The 18,731-nt window shown below is 42.0% G+C and overlaps 1 protein-coding gene and 1 long non-coding RNA gene across 22 annotated transcripts in view; one reads left to right on the forward strand and one right to left on the reverse strand.

Moving 5' to 3' along the window:
- Nucleotides 1-8,598, reverse strand: part of CLASP2 (cytoplasmic linker associated protein 2) — a 155,838-nt gene extending 147,240 nt beyond the window's left edge. For all 21 annotated transcript variants that reach the window (XM_086742898.1, XM_086742895.1, XM_086742906.1 and 18 more), the window contains exon 1: nt 7,622-8,598. In XM_086742898.1, coding sequence (XP_086599024.1) covers nt 7,622-7,816 — 195 coding nt within the window. In that variant the 5' untranslated portion in view covers nt 7,817-8,598. The remainder of the gene's footprint in view (nt 1-7,621) is intronic.
- Nucleotides 8,599-8,882: 284 nt separating this feature from the next.
- On the forward strand, nt 8,883-13,951 carry LOC147601657 (uncharacterized). Its single transcript, XR_015257926.1, has 3 exons — nt 8,883-9,052; nt 9,879-10,112; nt 12,268-13,951. It is a non-coding gene; the product is annotated as an uncharacterized LOC147601657 (long non-coding RNA).
- Nucleotides 13,952-18,731: the final 4,780 nt, after the last annotated feature.

An 18,731-nucleotide genomic window follows, 5' to 3' on the forward strand; every position in this document is an offset into this window, starting at 1 on the left:
TCTAAAGTCTTCAAGCTCAACAATTTGACTAGCAAGCTCTTTAGCAAATGCAGAACCTCCTCTATCTAAAAATGCACGTTTACTGACTTCAAAGCAATGATTTGCAACTATAATTTGGACTACAAGCTGAGATTCCTCTGAGAGTATCAAATCTTTGCTACTGTTAAAACTACACACCAGCTGCAGCCCTCACTGTCTCAAAAGGGGTAAAGACTACCAAACTTCTTATGATAATCTTCCTTTCATAATCCTCCTATGATGGCCGACCACAAATCATTTCAGCATCGCAGTGCAAGTAACCACACTACCAGAGGACTGCTGAATGAATCACCCATATTTATTCAGAGACTGATGACTCTTTTCAGACACTTAGTGCGGCACTCGATGGGCATAGATCTGAGAGGTCCTTGTTATGCTGACCTCTCCTGTACAGCAGCCAAAACAAGCAAGCATAGTGCTATCATAAACATTTTAAAGTCTATAGGGAAAAAAAAAAAAAGATCTGGATTACTGTCCCATGATGGCAACTGTAACATTCCTCCTTCTCACATTAATTAAGAAACATTTACCCAATTTTGAAGAACACATTAGTGTAACACTCAAAATGGTTACTGGAGAAGCGTTTACAACCTTCTATTATTTCAAAATCTCTCACAATTTTCTAACTGACTTGAGTTCACACTGAAAGTGTGATCTCCAAGTTGTTCTGTATTCTGTGGACAATACAGTGATCAGCACTCTAAAATGTGTTGTGAACTCTCTCCAGCTTGATCCATTACAGGAATATCTACAGTTTACTTCATACGTACATGAAATGTTCCTCCCTTGACCATTGCCACAAATTCTTCGCAGACATTGTTCCAAGGACAGCGAGCATAAAATAAAAGTATATGATACAGCAACACCTGACATTTTAAGCCATTTTCTTTTTGAGATTGTCTGGCTTAAACTTTATGTGCTGCATTGGCAAAGTTAGAAAACAGAGTCTCTTTCAAAGCAAGGCTCAGTGGGAAGTCAATGAGATGTACGGTATTTATCTTTAGAATATATAATTTTTTTTAAAATAGCTTTTTTTCCCCCCAAAGAAAATCACACTTGAAAGCCTTTCTAAGTATGCTGATGAAGCAAATTAAAGAAACACTTCATTTTAGGACTTCCAGTACTTCCAAAAGAATATTACTACTTTCGTGCCCAAGGTTACTTATTTTCTTTCCCATTTCCTCTTATTTAAATTGCACTCAGCATACAGTGATTCCCATTCTCTGCTGCTTACTCCTACTCCTGCACCAGCTCCTCTATTGTGAGGAGACAAGTATTGATGCAGCTGAACAGTAACACTTAAGGAAACCAGTCCAACAAATGAACAAGGGAAAGCATCTTCTCAGCCAGATCTCTTCCCTGAGCCTGTTTACTGCGCAGCCTTTCACGCGCTGGCATCACAGCAACGAAGGCACGATGCACCATCACAATTCAGCAGCCAGGGAAAGAAACTGCTTAAAACTGCGTTTTTGCTAAAAATGCATATTGAACTATGTATGGCTCATGCACATTCTGCAAATTCTGTTCTGAAGGATGCACCTCTCCTCTTACACACTGCACAGAGCTTGGAAAGGGTCTCTGTTCACACCCAAAGCAATCCAACTGCAGGCTACAAGGGAGAGAGTCTTGTTCTCCCTCTTGACTTGCAGGCATCTTTGATCTGGTGCACTTTCTGGGGAGAAAATCTTTAGCAGAGCCTGTTGCGACAGGACGAGGGGTAATGATTCTAAAATAGAAAGAAGATAAATTCAGACTTAATATAAGGAATTTTTTTTTTTTTTTTTACAATGAAGGTGGTGAAATATTGGAACAGGTTGCCCAGATTCGTTCCCATCCCTGGAAACATTCAAGGCCAGGTTGGACGGGGCTCTGAGCAGCCTGATCTGGTTGGAGATGTCCCTGCTCCTTGCAGGGGGGTTGGACTAGATGACCTTTAAAAGTCCCTTCCAACCCAAAACGTTCTACGAAATCTCCTGTAGCATCAGTTAAATTGGCTTGTTGAAACACTGGAAAATTAATTTAACATCAACAAAAAATTAATTGCCTCAAGAATGTGAGGGAGAATGCCTGGCCACAGGAGAAGCAGAACTGCTATTTCAACTACAGTTGAAATAGGGACTACAGTTAGGCTGGATTACGCAAACTGAAGCTGCAAAACATTTAAGAACTGTCAATTCCACCTCTGGAGGAGATGCCTGAGAGTTTGAGACTATATATTCGACATTCCTAATTAAAGGCTAGACAAAATTAATTTTAATTAAACTTAAAATAATCAAAACTTCTTGCAAGTTTCCCTCATCTTCTGGAGATCTGCTTAGTTATTTGGCTAACATTCAATAGTTTACATTCTATGAAGAGAATATAAATAATACATGAAAAAATAATAATTATTACTCAAGAAAAATAAATCATTGAGCTTGAAAACTAAAACTGGATTCACAGACGGACAGGTCAAACCACATCCTTATTACATAGAAATATGTGAAGTCGCTCCCACATAGCCAAGATGAAACAAACAACTTGAAAAGAATAATGAAATTCAGCAAGGACCTCAAAGACAAACATTTCTCCTCCAACAAAGTCATTTAAATTACCACTATTTGCTAACAGAGACTAAGGACATACCAGGATCTATACAGTAACTGAGAAATAAAGGTTGAGGTGGGTCCTCTTTTATTCCATTTTTCTGTCCTGCAGGTTACAGTCCTACAACTCACTACAGCATTTGCCTTTTGTGTAGCGTATGTTGGCTCGTGTTCAATTTCAGATCCAAAATACCCCACACATTTTCTTCCTAAGGACTGCTACTTAATCACATGCCCCACATCCTGCATTTGTGCATTCAATTATTCTTACTGAAATGTAGGACTTCACGTTTTTTATTTCTGAACTTCCCTTCGCTTCCCCTCCCCCCGACCTCAGTATCTCCACTTTGTTCAAATAATTTTACATTCTAGCTTCCACCTCACACACTTTCACGCAGTGAACGAAGTGAACGAACTGCTGCTATCTCTTTGCAAGGACTTCAGACAAAAGGTCCTAAGCACTTGTCTTTACTACTTGCCAAATTACAGTTCAAATCCCCCCTTCCTTGCTGGAAACTGAAAGCTCCTCCTGCTGGCCTTTGGTTGAACTGAAGACAAACCAAAATAAATAACTTGCCAAATCGAGGAAATAGAAAAATGCAACAACAACATGACTGGTATTTTTAGTATCTTTCAGTATTTGGTGTGGACACAAACAAAGCTAAGAAAAATCTCACTCTACAGGAAGCATACAATAAAAGATAACTCCAACGATTTCCCTAAAAGAAACAGACTATCCACGCTACCAGAAACAGTGAGAAAAAAAATTTTTTCATTGCATGGCAAACAATCTGCTGCTCTAACATAAAAACAGCTATTACTAATTATTTTACTGCTGCAGTTGAGGAATAAAACAAACTAAAATATCAACTAGAAAGGTAAGAAAACCAAAGATGACTCACAGTAACAAATGTTACTGATCTGTCTTCTCATACAAAACTACCTTTAATAATTACCACAATTTTAGTCATAGCTTTTTATTACTTCTGATCAGGTGTGATTTGCATAAATAATTAAAAGGTGGCTTTATCGTCCAAAAAATAAAATTTCAGAGGATAACTACTCAATTTTGGTAGGCTTAAATAAAAATATAACATACTAACAGCCAAGAGTAGACTTGCAAGTGTCTACCTGAAAAGTAGCATTTCTCCCTCCGACATCTCTTTAGCAGAAGTTCAGAGCAGATTTCCAGATCACCTAAGTCAAGCACAGAACAGCTTGAGCCACTAGATTGCACAAAGGCAGATAATCTTGTAATTATTTCAAGTGACTATCGAGTACAAGTGAGACTTAAGAGATGTGTTAATTAAAATTTATGTATACCTAGATGAACATCCAGGTTAACACAGTAAAGCCAGCAAATATCTATGAGTAGTGATACTCTCAGAACGGGAAATTAATTTATTGCTTGAAGTTCACCGGAGAGTCTGAACTCAAACATTAGCACTCAAACATTAGCAATTTTCTGAGATTGTCAGATACTTCAGTTTGAGGAGAACAAACTCTAGCAGAATAATACCACCATTCAACTCTTAATACTTCACTTCCAACTTAACTAGTCAAAAAGATTTCAGAATTCACTACCCTTATTTTGTTTCTCCACTATTCCTCACAACCTTGTGAAAACAGTAAGGGGGGGGGGGGAGGGGGACGACGGACGGGGACAACGACACACGACACAGACACAACAAAAAACCAAAGCTCTATATTGCAGGGAGAGGACAGTCCCAATCAACATGAAATAAGCCAAGTCATGGTACCAGGACATTAAGCAAACTATTTTCAGTTCAGTGAGCAACTCTCTGAGATCAAAAATAAAAGTTTAAATTATGCACATCTTCTGTATACTCCCTGGTGTTGCAAAGTTTTCAGCACTTTTGGGAAGCTAATTTGTCACTGACTGCATAGGCATTGTAACTGAAGTTCCCATCACGTAACATTAAGGTCAGCCTTTAAACATGACTCATCATCCTCTCTAGGTCACTCCCAACTTTCACTAGAACTCCATATGATTTGGAGATGAGCCAACACATACTCTTAATCCCATCTTTTTGATTTATCAGTACCTCAAACTGGTAATTGTGTTTTCCACTTCAATGAGCTATCTGAACTCAGAAATTGTCCTATCTGCCCTCTTAATTTGGAACTGCCAGATTGCTTATTAAACATTATAAATAGCTGCAAACTACAGAAAAGCAAAAGCACTATTTAGATGGCCAAAATTTTTTTTAAGTCACGTTCATTCAACTGTGCTGATAACAAGTCCCTACTCGTTTAGTGAACCCTCTTTTTCCCCTGCTCGTTATCAAGTCTGCTCATAATCAACTCTCCTATTTCTACTCTCTTCTGACCCTTACCCTTCTGGTTACGCGAGGCAGAATCTTTCCAGGGTGGCATTTCATAGAAAGTTTTCTCTTCTCATGCACAACATAAGAGTTGAGCGTAGAGCTCCCAGATCATGCATCTTCTCTTTCAATATGGTCAGCAAAATGCGCTGCATGCAAGAACTGAGTCCTCACATGAAAGGAAAGCTATGGCACATCCAGGGCAAATTACATCAGTTATTCCCTCATTATCCGTACCAGTCACCTACAGTGGAAAGAATGCTCCCCTTCCAAACTTCCTCCAGCATTCCCCACTTGTCACTTCAACTCATCTAGCTCAGCAGTTCTGATAAATAAGCCAGTCCCCAGTCACTATCGCTGCTCAATTACACAGCCATGTCAACAGGGAGGAATTAATTACTTTCGGACTTTGACGACCTGCAAGACCTTTAGCAAGATATAAGAAGAAACAGATGATAAGCAGAATTGTTTAAGTGCTCTACATACCCATTCCTCAGCAGAGGAAAGAAAGGGTAACCAACAAATCATTAAAAGTCCAGTAATAAAAAATAAAGACTACCTCAATATTTTTCTTGAAAATACATGTAAGCCTGTGGTACTCACTACTTTATAACATAATTCCTGAGTTTAATAACAAACTCAAATCTAAGATTTAAACATGTTACATCTACGCTTGCATAAGATAAAATACACGAATAAGATGCAAACCACAGTCTTCCAGAATATTTTTAATATTATTTTTGAAGCAGCAGATGCTTGGCAGTCACCACCACAGCCAGAAACACTGGAACTGATCATGAGCAAAAACATCCAAGATCTTGTGCACTTGCAGTTAATACAAGGTATCTAATACGCTTTGAACGGGAATGTTGTACGTATAAAGAAACACTGGTAAGTGGACATAGAGGAGTAAAAAACCAAAAAAAATTATGCAAGCTATTTTAAAAACTCTTAGAATCTGTAATACGCTTAACCTTATATTGTATGACTGAGGCTTGTGATCTGGAGTGCTGCATACTCCTATTTGTCCGACAGTCCTAACAGCCAAGGAGTTCTGTCACCACACATTAACAGCAAGCAGAATGTCTTGCGTTTTGAAGAATACATCTTGACAAGCAAATGTCAAGTATTAATGTCCAATTTTGTCAATTTAAAAGTGCAGGGGAAAAAAAAAAACCCAACTTTTATATTATCCTGTTGAGATACTTAAGTATCTATTCTTCTTTACACAAATGGGTATTTTTAAAGATCTGCCTAGGTTTCATAGTAATAAATTATTGCCAACAACTGCTCTCAGATTAGGAGTTTAAAAGCAAATAAATTATACTTATCCAACATAACGTTATTTCCTCAAGCCAGCCTGACCTTTCATGAGAAATACACTTCCAAAAAAAATAAATCATCCGCGCAAATACAGTTAAGCCTTATTAGTTTCAGACCTCAAACTCGGAAGCACTATGTGCAAACACTGGCAAGTACACAGCAGCGTAAAGCCAACAGAGAAGAAAAAAAAAAAAAAAAAAAAATACCCATTTCATGAACATACTGCCCTTACAAGTTATTCCTGCGTTTGCCTCCCGAGCCTAAGCAAACAGGAAAAAAAAAAATGACAATAACCTCTCTACGCCAAGCTGAAAGGCCCGAAGTGCAAGTCAATCATCTGCGAGGGCCAGGCAGCGCGGTGAGGGATGGGCGGATCTCGCCCGGCCGGCAGAGCCCAGCTCAGCGCCGCGGACCGACACCGCCACCCGCCGACGGCAGCCCAAAAAAAAAAAAAAAAAAAAAAAAAAACCCCAAACCAAACCCACATCACCCCCCCCCCAAAAAAAAAAAAAAAAAAAAAGCGCTAACGCGAATACGGTTGTCCTTGGTAATAAAACTACGTTGTCAAGCCTGTTATCGGCTGACTAACGCCGGAAAAATGCACAAATATCACAAGAGATGGGTGCAGGAGTAATCACTGTTTTCCTGGAGCTCAGCCTAAAGCGCATAAAAAAAAAAAAAAAGCAAAACATGAGTCATCATTGGGCTGCTACAAAGATACTATATAACTTCCCACGTACAGAAAAGTCACCTAAAAACGATATAAACAACCTTAAACTTACAATTGGAACCCCAAGAAACAAATTATTCATTAAATCGTCTAAAACACTGACGGCGTAGTACAGACGCCGTGAAACAGCACGCTGTAGGGCCTACTGAAAATAATGGCAATCCCATGAAACATTACACTCAAGTACAGAGACGGTGGGATGGGAGTGGTAATAAAAATAATAATAATATTTTTTTTAAAATCACCACATATACTATTTCAGAATCAGAAACACAACCCGAGTACGTAAAACAGTTGTGTGGGGTTTTTTTTTAATATAACGTACAAAAAACGTTTAACCAAGGATAAGGGAAAAAAAAACCCCATTACTACTTCTTTTAGGACAGAGGCATGGAAACAAAAAAACGTGGACCAATCCCTCACCAAAAAAAAAAAAAAAAAAAATCTGTATTTCCCTTTATGGGGGGAAGGGATAAAAACTGGTACAAATGGAGTTTTCTTTCTGCCCGCATCTCATTAAAAAGTCATCCGGCGCTCTGTAGCTCCCTACCATGACGAATCACGGTCTTCCCGCAGCAAGCCCCGCCGGCCAACCTCACCTTAAAATTGCTGGAGTTGACCCACCCCGTCAACTCGTCGATCACTTTGTCGAGGCGCTGCTGGTCCTGCTCCAGGTCGGGGGACCGCGCCGGCTCGCTCAGGTACTCCAGAAGCTCCTGGCCCACCTGCATCCTGCGGCCCACGTCCTTCTGCTGCACCTGGTCGCAGAAATAATCCATACTGGCGGGCTCCATCTTCGGCCGCTGCGGAAAAGTTTTTTTGTTGTTGTTCTTTTTTTTTTTTTTTTCTCTTCGGAGACGAGCCGAGCAGTTTTAAAGTCGGAAATCCGTCCCGGGCAGGGCAGGGCGGGCAGTGGTGGTGGTAGCGGGGGAGACTCCCGGCAGGGCCGCGGCGATCATGAAGCCTCTCCTCGCCCTCTCCGCCCCGGCTCCGCGCCCGGCGCCTCCATGCGCACACGCAGCGGGGCACCCGCCGCCTTCCTCCGGCCTCTTCCCCGGGCCCGCCCGTAAGGTGAAGCCCGAAGCGGGGAAGGGAACGGTTCGCAGGCTGCAGCGGGCGGAGGGGATCGACGGGAGCCGCCTCCTCGGGCTCGGGGCTTTCCAGCCGCCTCCGCCTCGTCCTAGGGGATCCCGGGAGGGCTCCTTGCCGCCGCCGCCCCTCCTCCTCTTCTTCCCCCGCCGGAGGAAGGGAAACGGAGAGCGGGAAGGGGCACTGACGCTCACCCTGCGGGGCGGAGGGGACTCGCAGGCACCTCAGAGGAGAGTGGGCAGCCCTGGAGTCCCGCAGGCGCCGAGGAGCGATCGCCGGGGCCGCCTCTCACCGCCGCGGGCACCGGTCCGTCCTCGCCCGGACGCAGCAGCGGCGAGGCCGGGGCGGACTTCTCATGTTCCCGACGGCGCGGCCTCTCGCCCCTCCTGCTCGCCCGCCGGGCAGCTTCGAAACTTCGCCCCGGCGGCTCTCAGCGCCACTCAGCGCTTCCCGTCGTGCCCGACCGCGAACCGGGTCGGTCGAGATCCGCTCCGCCGCCGCACCGCCTCCCGTCCCGTGGAAGTTCCGTCTCCGTCTTTCCCGCCCCCCACCACGCCAGGGGCCGCCCCGGCCGGCGCCAGTGAGACTGGGCGTGGCCAGAGTGCGCGCGAGACTGCCCCGCCACGCCACGCCCCCCGCGCCGCGCCCCGCCCCGCCCCCCCGACTCGTCTCCTCCCTTTCCCCCGCCGGCCGGCCGCCCGCCTCTACTGGCGCCGAGCGCGCGCCCAGGTGGCTCGCCCCGCCCCGCGCTGCGGCGGGGGCGCGCGCTCCCTTCCTGCGGGTTGCTGCCCTCCGGCTGGGAGCGCATGCGCCTTCCGCCCCGCGCGGCACCGCTGGCCGCAGACGGGAGGGCGGTGCGGGGCTCGGCCCTGCGGAACCAACCGGAGCCCTGGGGGCAGGCGGCGGCGTGTTTTTCCCTTCTTCCCCCACGCAGGGTGTAGGTTAGTCGGGTTCCGCAGGGTGGCTGCTTGCCGGCCTCTCCGTACCGCGGCGAAGGGGAGCAGGGAGGAAGCCGCGTGAGAGCGAGCAGTGCGGGAAGCGGGACGGTAAAGCGCAGAGGGCGGGAAGCGGAGCTGCTGCCTTTGCGGTGCTGTCCCGACTTCGTCAGGGGGTGGCCTGCAACCTCTGTCCCTCCGCGCCAGGGAGCCGCGTGGGTGGGCAGGGTGCGGTTAACCCCGCAGCGCAGCTAAGCCGCAGGCAGGCTGCCAGGGACTGGCTGTGTCTAAAACGGAGACCCGTTACTGCAGGGGCTGTGACTTGGGGTGTTGTTGCAGGGTCAGTGTGTTCGTGTGGCCTCTCAGGCCTCAGAGCACCGTTTTGGTTTCCACGTGCAGGGAGAGGAAAGGCGAGGAGGTCGCTTTCCCCCTCCCTCGGGCCCCAGCTGCTCTGCTTGGGCCCAGTCTCGTCCCCTGCGCTGGGCCCTGCGCTGCCTGACCGCTTCGGGTTGATTCACCAGGCTAAATGGCGGGGTTGGTATCGGTGAGTTGGGCTGGCTCACGGATCCTAAGGGCAGAAGCACAGGACTCTTGGAAGTGTAATGTCCCCTGTCAGTGCAGTGGACAGCGATGTTGGCCCGCTGTCCCTCTGATATTGGGAGGATTCATGTTACGCTAGACTGCAAGCTGCTGTTGATACAGGCAGTCCTTTTCTTCCCCTGCTATCGTGTATAGAATCCTTCCCTTTCTTACACCAGAGCTGATGTTTACTTGACTTCATGTAATAAATTCAGTGAGCTATTCTTTTTTTTTTTTTTTTTTTTTCCTACAGCATTAGCATTTTATTGATTGAGATTCCTAAATTGCCTCATTCTGGGATTAAGTGAGTGCCAGAATTGGTGCAGGGAAAGTAGAAGCAGCCAGCCAGAAGCTAGATGAGGGCTGGTGGGACCTCTTCCGCTGACAGCCGTTGTGTCATGAAAGCTCAACTTAGCTTCAAGACAGCGCAGTCTGGCTGTCTGGCCTCATTAGTCCTGCTGCTGGAGAAGGGTGAGACTGCAGAAAGGTGAGGTACTCCCTTCATTTAGCTGCAGGATTTAGACAGGTATAAACTGACTGAGGAACCACACCTGCAAATTGCAGTTTCACAGGAGTGTAAACCAAACTAAATTGGTGCTACAGTGGTCCCAATTGCCTACTTGTCAGAAATCCCATTTTCAGGAATTCTGTGCTTCCTTTCTGTCCCAGGCACTGGCATTTGCATGACTTTGCAGAGGGCTAGTTCAGGGAGTTGATCTGGCCAAAAAAAAAAAAAGCGATCTACTTCCACAGCTGCAGCAGAAAGCAAGATCACAAACAGCCTTTTCTTGATTTTGGTTTGATGTAGCAAATTTGGCATCCCATGCTTGATCGGGCCCTAGGCATTACAATAATGAAAAATTAAAAGATTATAGATGCCTTTAAAACAGAAATGTATGTATTGTACTTTGGACTTATAAGTTTGCAAGAAGATGATGAACTGCTCATTGTGTTTTCACAGTGGATTTCCCTGTGCACATATAAAGAACTGTAATTTTGGATGCAACTGAATAGTTCTTGTCCTGTGTGTGTGCAATGCCGTTTACGAAGACAGATTATGAAAACTTAGTGTGGAATTACTAATTGCTTTTATTGAAAATGAGACTCAAGAAACTGCAGGAAATAGAAAAAAAAATCAGAAAAATAAAATTACAGTGTTCTATTTTTTCAGTGTACTATAATCTGATTCACTGGTGCTGTAAGTTTAAAAAGTACATTTCTTGCAGTTAAAGTTTTAAAAGTAACTGTTGATCTAATAAGATTGGCTAAATAAGAAAGAACTGAGTAGATAATATTGAACTCTTGGAGTATCAAGAACTGTAAACAGTTTCAGTCCACCTAACTTTCTGAAAAAAAAAACCCAACAGGTAATTTAAAATTCACCTTTCATTATAGTCCAAATTAATGTCAATCTCTTAGGAGGGAAAATCCTAAGCAAAATGAGGAGGGAAAGCTTGCAGCACTAGCTTTTCTGGATTTCTCTTGATTCAAAGCACTTAACACTGATTAGGTAATCTAATTGCTGTGAATAGCATTAAAGCTGAGGAGAAGGGTAAAGATACACACTTGAAATGTTGAAACTATTTTGTCAACTCAAAGGCGACATCACAAAGCTATGTTAAGGGCCAAAGCCATGCTGGGCTATGTGGCTTTTTTTTTTTTTTAATTTTTTTATTTCATGTAATAAGTATTCTTTTAGAAAACACATGAGAAAATGATTGCCTTGCTGTAAAATCAGAGTATTAGACTACTGTATTTCATCCTGTTACTCCCTGCCAGCAGTAGTGCCTTTATACTGGATGGACACTGATATGACACTAGAAAATTGGCAACCTTTTTATTGCTGAGCTGTTCTGATAAGATCAAGGCAATTTCCTATGGCGTCCTAGCACTGAACAGAGTTAACGTTTTTGTGCAATCGATAAATGTTGGTTGATTTCTTCCTCTGCAAACAAATAGCATTTTGATTTGGCAAATAGAGCTTCTGGATACTCATTTCTTTTTTTCTAGCAAGACGAGTAACACTGTAACGTTGAATCTAAAGCAGTCCCCCAGCTTGGACAAAGGACATGGTTTTGTTGTTAGACGTTCTCACGAAGTCCTACTGGATTTTATGCCTAGGGATATGGGCTAGGCTCCAAAAAGAAGGCATTTTCATTCAAGCTGAAGATCTTCTAAAGCCTCTTATTCTCAGTTAAGGAGATTTCTTCCTTTGGAATGCAATCTGGTTTTTGATATGCAAGCATGTGAGCGTAAATCCACTACTCTTGTGTATTTGTACAATGCATAATATTTTGTAGAGCAATTAAGCCCTGTAATTGAATGCAGAATCAAAATTTCTGTCATTCCTCTCAATATGACTTGCTAGCAACCAGAGCAATTACAGCAGGAGCTGAGGTAAATGACACTAATCCAGCGAGACGCATTTCCAACCTGAATTGCACACCAAACCTGTTTCTACGCCCCCATCCCATACAAGTGCGCTGCACAATTATCACATGCAACATCCTGCTCTGAAAAAAGCAAGAATCATACAGATAAACAGGCTGGGGAGGGAGAATGCCGTGCTCCTCATTCCTTTGGCTGATAAGAATGCACGTACTGTGTCTCAGGCTCTGTTTCTACCCTCTTTCCTTTCCTAGCAGTGTCTTTCAACAGTCCAAGATCTTGAGCAACCCACTTACCGATCTGTAGGAGGCCTGTCAGTCATTCCAGCAGAAAGCTCCTTCCACAGACTGACTTCCCCTTCTGAAAAATCCTTCCTATACAGAAGATGTAATCCCATCACTGAAATAACCATAAAAATCTCTAAAACTCTTCTGATTAAGAGGTCTCTTTATCACAAATAGCAAGCGCAGGCCACAATATTAAAAATAGAGTGAATTTAAACATGAGTCACTGAGAAAGTTCCCGTAAATCACACTTGATGTAGCCTAAGTTGACAGTGAAGAAATCTAAGAGAAAGTTTTCCTTACATTCCTGTTGGATTCCTCAGCAGCCGGGACTTCTACATCGTGTTCCACCCTGAGTGGCTTGAAGCAAATGTTCAGATTGCGTCTTGGATGTGGTGTCCTTCAATCATATACTTCCTCCTTTTAATGTATTGTGAAATAACCATAGGCTATTATTTGTTTATAAGTCAACGATCAGTACATCGAGGTTTTAATACTGTCAGGAGGTAAAATAGTGTCATATTGTGTCATATTTTAAGCAGAAATGGGGCATTTTTTTGTTATCCATGTCATGTCATATAGGTATTTGTTTGGCATCTTTTCTTACATTAATTGTAAAAGGATGATGTGTATCTTTTCAAGCTGAATTTATCACTGTTTTGAATTCCTCCCTCCAAAATGAAGAATATCAGAATAATGAAGTAATATCTTCTGAATATAAATCAATTAAATCACTAAAGAAAGTTCTGATGATGGTGTTGCAATATATGTACTGAGCTAGTTGACATATTGCCCATTTTTCTCAAAAGGCCTTAAAGATGAAATTGGATGTAGCTGTATTAAAAATGTGAACTCTGCTACATTTTTTCTTCTGCCACGAATGTTCTTAAAATCGCATATTTAATACAGATTGCTTTAATAGAGTTATTTATAAAACAGTCAGAAGTTGAAACTAGTAGTCTGGTATTTTTCTTGTACAAACTAAGTCAATTTGATTACAGAAATGAGGCATGAGGGGCGTCAGACTGATGACTGATTACTGGATTACTCCAAGGCATTAATTTGTTCCTTATTGTCAAATATGTTGTAACATGTAGATACTGCAATTAAATAATTCATCTTGATAAATCTTTTGTGATTAATTTGCTAATTTTCTTGGTACATGTGATACAGAGAAGGAAGAACAAATGAAAAATACTGAAAAATAGTAATAACAGATCAAGAGAATAGTGTCAGAATTAACGTGTAAGTGGTCACTTCTCTTTTATCATGTTAGTCTATTATGCCTTCTATAATTACCCAGAGCACTGCTACATAACTTAGTATTCTTTATGTAATTTTTGTACAGTGGTAGAGATGTTTGTCTCTACTGGTAGAAGTGTTTAACTATGGTTTTTCAGGTGAATGATTGGATCTGTTTTGTGCAGCAGGTGAGTTTGCTAGACCTTAATCAATTATGCTTTTCTATCCGATTTCTGTGGTGGAGTACGATATGCCAGTGTTCTGTGTAAAACCTTTATATAAAGTTGCTGTATAATGATTTTACGTCATGCTGAAAAAATTTGGGATGCAATAGCTTGATATAATAGTCCATCAATACAGAATCTTCTGAACTGTTAAACTTAATAAATTGATTAAACTTTTAGTTAAAATACCTGTGAGAACTATTTAAATATACATGTAATTATCTTTGTATTGTCATGCTAGTGTTTGTAACAGCAGTATGAAAGAACTAGAAAAGGATCCAAAATACTTAATTCATCTGACCTGAGAAGTAAAAAACTAGTGAGCACACAGCGTACTGCATAGCAGTATCAAGGGATGTGTAGCTGGGTGTATTTTGACCTTGGACTGGCAAAATCTCTATTCTTGCAAAACAAGTCACAGCATTTTTATTATCTTCTGCAAGCAGGAAGCTTGCAGGACTGTGAATGTACTCAACAATGTGAAAAACCATGCAGGATTGTATCCTTCTCATTACATAGAAATAACTTTTAAAAGTGTCTTGATAGTCTTCCTAGTAACACCAGCACAGTGGCAGACTGTGCCCACGTTTACACAAAGCAACCCACTTCTCACTGCATGGGAATTAGAAGGGAAAAGGGAAAATGATCTGATTTGTTGGTCTCTGGTTTGGCTTGCCTTTTTTTTTTTTTTCCTCCCCTGTAATGCAAACCCTGCTATAAATAGGACCAGATTCAGCAGTTATTTATTACTTGAGTAACTCCTGCATTACCAGTATCGATCAAGAAAGGTTTTCTCAGGTAAATAGCAGCTGCAGGGTTCGTCCTCAGAGAGAAAGTTTTCCTTACATACCTATAGTTTAATGCATACACCAAGTTACAAACATGTAGTTTAAAATGCTTTTTTAATTAAAAATTGTACGCATTTACATTTTAGGATTAAGCTGACTGAATTTTTTGCTTGTTGCCTAATTTTGACCTGCTTTTTCCTCTGTAGTTTGAAAAAAAAAAAAAAAACTTGTCTGGCTGCTTGAGAGCTCCCTCTCGTGGTAAACTCCTGGAAAAGCTTCGCAAGTATTCCCGTCCAAGGGCACGTAGTTGAAACTTTACCTACTGTATCTATTACAGATAACGCTGTGCAGCAAAAGAAAGAAGCCAAGCCAGCAGTTGTTACGGATCATATTTTTTGCTTGGCTGTCCACCCTTCTCACATAGAAACCTACTGGGTTGCTATGGATGCAAATATCATTTGGTATTTTGAGGGAATTTCTGTAAAGGAGTACGCGTATGAAAAAAAAGGTAAGTATTCACCTGTGTTCTAGGGAAAAAAAAAATTAATGGATGATTTTATTTTTTACCCTGAAGAGAATAAATTACTGTCCTTGTCTAGAATAGTTTAGAATCTCTTGTATCTGGGTTGCTACTGCTGAACGTGCAGTTCGAAGCAGACTGTACTTACAGCCATCAGCAGCTTTGACCAAATACCCACTATTATGGGTCAATGCTGTACAAGGGTGTGTTTTTACTAAATTGCTTTGCAGTTCAGAACTGTTGCCCACTCCGTGCAGGAGTAATACCAAGGATTGGGAAAAAGAGGTTGAAACATTCTCCTTCCTCCCCCACTAAGTCTAGACTGACTGTGCCTTACCTGGGAAAATATGTGGATCTGCAGTGTCAGGGACTGAAACAGCAGCCACAAATCCTGCAAACCTCTTGCGCAACATGGTGGAGTCAGTGCAACTGGCTCTTCATATCTCCTGTGAGAGAGGCTGAGTCATGCTTTTTGGTACTTCCACACCAGCAGATACAAGGGAGTGTGAAGGCTGCTGCTAAGAATACAGAGGGTGCACCAGTTCTCCCTGTTTTCCTATGGTTAAAGTGATGGCCTGTCCAGCTCTTCCAAGCTAGAGTGAATTACATTGTTTTAAAGTGAAAATTGAAATGAGGTAATAGCCATAAATACAGCTCTGAAAATAATAGCACTGTAAATCAAGTGAAATAGTGGGAAAAGCAAGGTAGATTATAGGGGAAGACAGTAAGGTTGGTTTTGTGTTTGTGTATGTTTTGGGTTGTGAAGTGGATTGTTTAAATTAAATGTAGTTGAATTCATAGTGCTTTAATGACCAACAGCTCACACTGTCAAGAAAATAAAGCATTCAGTCACATGCAATTGTCGAAGTGGGAAACAAGTAACAAAACCACATGAATCCAGGCAACTCAAATTCAGGCAATTTTTGAGAACTAAGGTTGGATTCAGATCCTATGGCTCTGACCAGTATCAGGGATTGGGCTTGCTATTTTCCTGGGTTTTATTTGCAGGAAAATGTTGGGGTACTGATGTGATGTGTAGTGGTGAGATCTTTTACAGGATGCATGTGAAAATAATAATTAATTGAATTAATTAAGTAAAAGTTTATTGCAATTAAAATGTAATATAATTGTCAGAACTTAATGATAAATTGTTATATAAACATATATGCACAAATTTAATTTAAAAAAAAACCTCTTTCAAATAATTGTTTGGAACAACTTCTAACTTTTCTTTGATATTTCTTGAACCCATGTAGATCTTCAGTTTACTTCCCAATAAATTCCATAGCCAGTAATTTATTTGATGTTTGCAGATGCCTTTTGACACACGTATATAAGGAAACTGATATTCATTCACCCTAATCCATAAAGTTGCAGTTAGGACGTTCATAAAGCAACATTTAGGTGCCAACTTAGCAATATTTCAATAATAGCTTTAGGTACTTCACCCTTTCTATATTTTAGAGTGGAAATGGTTAAAGAAGTGAACATACAGATTTGATACACAAGCACTTTGAACAGACAAAATTTCTTAGACTCCAGTTATGAACAGGGGTTTTGTTCCCCTTTTGGAGCCTCTATCTTTCCACTGAGAAAACTCACTTACCCACATTACAGGTCTAGGGGACTATTTCACTCTAGACAAATCAAGACAAATACATCATAATATAGGCAACAATAGAATATAACTTTTTTTTTTTCTATAAAATCCCAAGTAATATCATGCAAATTTGTGGCAGCAGAAGTGGGCTTTTTTTGATCTGCTTTTAACTGAGTAGCTATAGTGTCTATGATGACTCAATTATGAATTCCCTTTTTTTTCTTAATATTGAATGACTCATAGCAGAAACATTCTTGTATTCATTGCCAGCGTTTAAAGACAATAACCAGCCTATTTAGAAGTAAATTCCTATTGAAATAAAAATCTCTGCATACGGGTATTTCTGCATACAAACATATCCTGTGCTATGGATTTTCCAGAACGTGTGCCCAGTGCGTAAATAAGCAAGCGTGTCAGTGCTCAAAGTGATGACAGATGCAAAGCGCTACCCCCAGCACGGTACACGGCCGTCTCTGCCATGGATGTCTGAACCTTCCCCTGCATTCACTCTAACAGACGTCATGCCAGACATTTGTAGGAAATCGGGAGTGTATAAAAGTGAGCATGACTAGCTAAACATCATCTGTAACCAGACTTGTAGTTCATTCAGTTTAGGTACTTGCTTATGTTAAACATGTTGGCTGATTTTAAACTAGTTTAAAGGCCAATCTATAGCCTGATGCTTTAGAAAGGAAAAGACTACAACCTCAGCTGAAATCATATCAATTTAGTGTCCAGTAGCTTGTTTTGTTTGATAAAACCACATTCTTCATTCTTAGGTCTCAACAATGTAACTATTATTAAAGGATCCTGGTATCAAGCGGATGTTCTTCTAGGTTCACATCAGATCCTGTGAACCACATGGGGATGACAGCAGCGACGACTGTAGCCGAAGTGGGCTGCTCCATGAGCGGAGGCAAACCACCAGCTGGGGGTGACAACGGGGAGCAGAGTGGTCCCTTGGCAGTGCCCAGGGTCAGCCAGGAGCCCCGTGGCTGCCAGACAGGTCTGCAGTCACAAGGCAGGTCCCAGGTCAAGCCAGGTGTCTGACTCAGTGAAGTGCATGACTTGGGCTCAGGCACAGTGGCAGTGTACCTCAGGCAGGGGCCCAGGGTGAGAGCTGGAGCTTAAATGCAGCTCCCAAGTGAAGCAGAAAGGCCTCCAGCGAGTCTTCCCGCAGCTCTTTCTCGCCCACCAGCTTTTCACAGCCATCTGATCCAAGGTTACACAGCTACACCCCATCAGTGCTGGCCTCCAGCACCGGCAGTCAGACCTCTGCTGGGGGACTGCACCCAGGGTCCTCATACTGTGGATTTAATGGTGTATTTGTGATCTCTGATTTGATGGTTGCAATTAAAATAAACTAATTTCTTACCTCTATATATACTCTCTCATTTTCTGAACTGTAAAAATACATGCTTCTTTATGTGTACGCGAATGGCAGTGTGCCTTTATCTTAAATGCTTTAAACATCTAGTACTGAATGGAGAACTTGTATCCCACTTCTGTCACAAAGCTACACGGTGAAGGAGTAAGAGCAGTAGAACCAGTCCATCTGAACTGCAGATTAAAATTTGTGATGGACCTGAATGACAGCATCTAAAATTTCAACATAGAGTTTGATTTTCCACCCACGATTCACTTTTATTCATCTCTGTGGTTTTGCTGTGGACCATTATAAGTCTAAGGACTAGTTTCAAAACTGTAGCTATAGACTTGGGCTGAGATTCAGAAATCCAGAAAATCCTGTTATGATGAGGCTTAGTGTGAGTCCTTACCTAAGCACAACTTCCCTTGAGTGCAATGAGTGTTGCTTTAGTATGAACTTCCGAAGTATGCCCAAAAATAGGAATGAAGCACATCTTGGCAATAGCTACAATTCCTCATATTTATGAAAGCAATCCTGGGGCATGATGACATTTTCAAAACTAGCATCCAGTTATATGTATTTTTGGAAAAAAAAAAATTGAGACATACTTCAACAGAGGATAAGAATGTATTCTCCCAGTCTCATTTTCCTGAAGTATGTATGATGAAAGGAAAGTGCTTCCCAATCATTC

The sequence above is a fragment of the Chlamydotis macqueenii genome, chromosome 2 (genome assembly GCF_036417535.1).
Source record: "Chlamydotis macqueenii isolate bChlMac1 chromosome 2, bChlMac1.mat, whole genome shotgun sequence".
NCBI classification, from domain to species: domain Eukaryota; kingdom Metazoa; phylum Chordata; class Aves; order Otidiformes; family Otididae; genus Chlamydotis; species Chlamydotis macqueenii.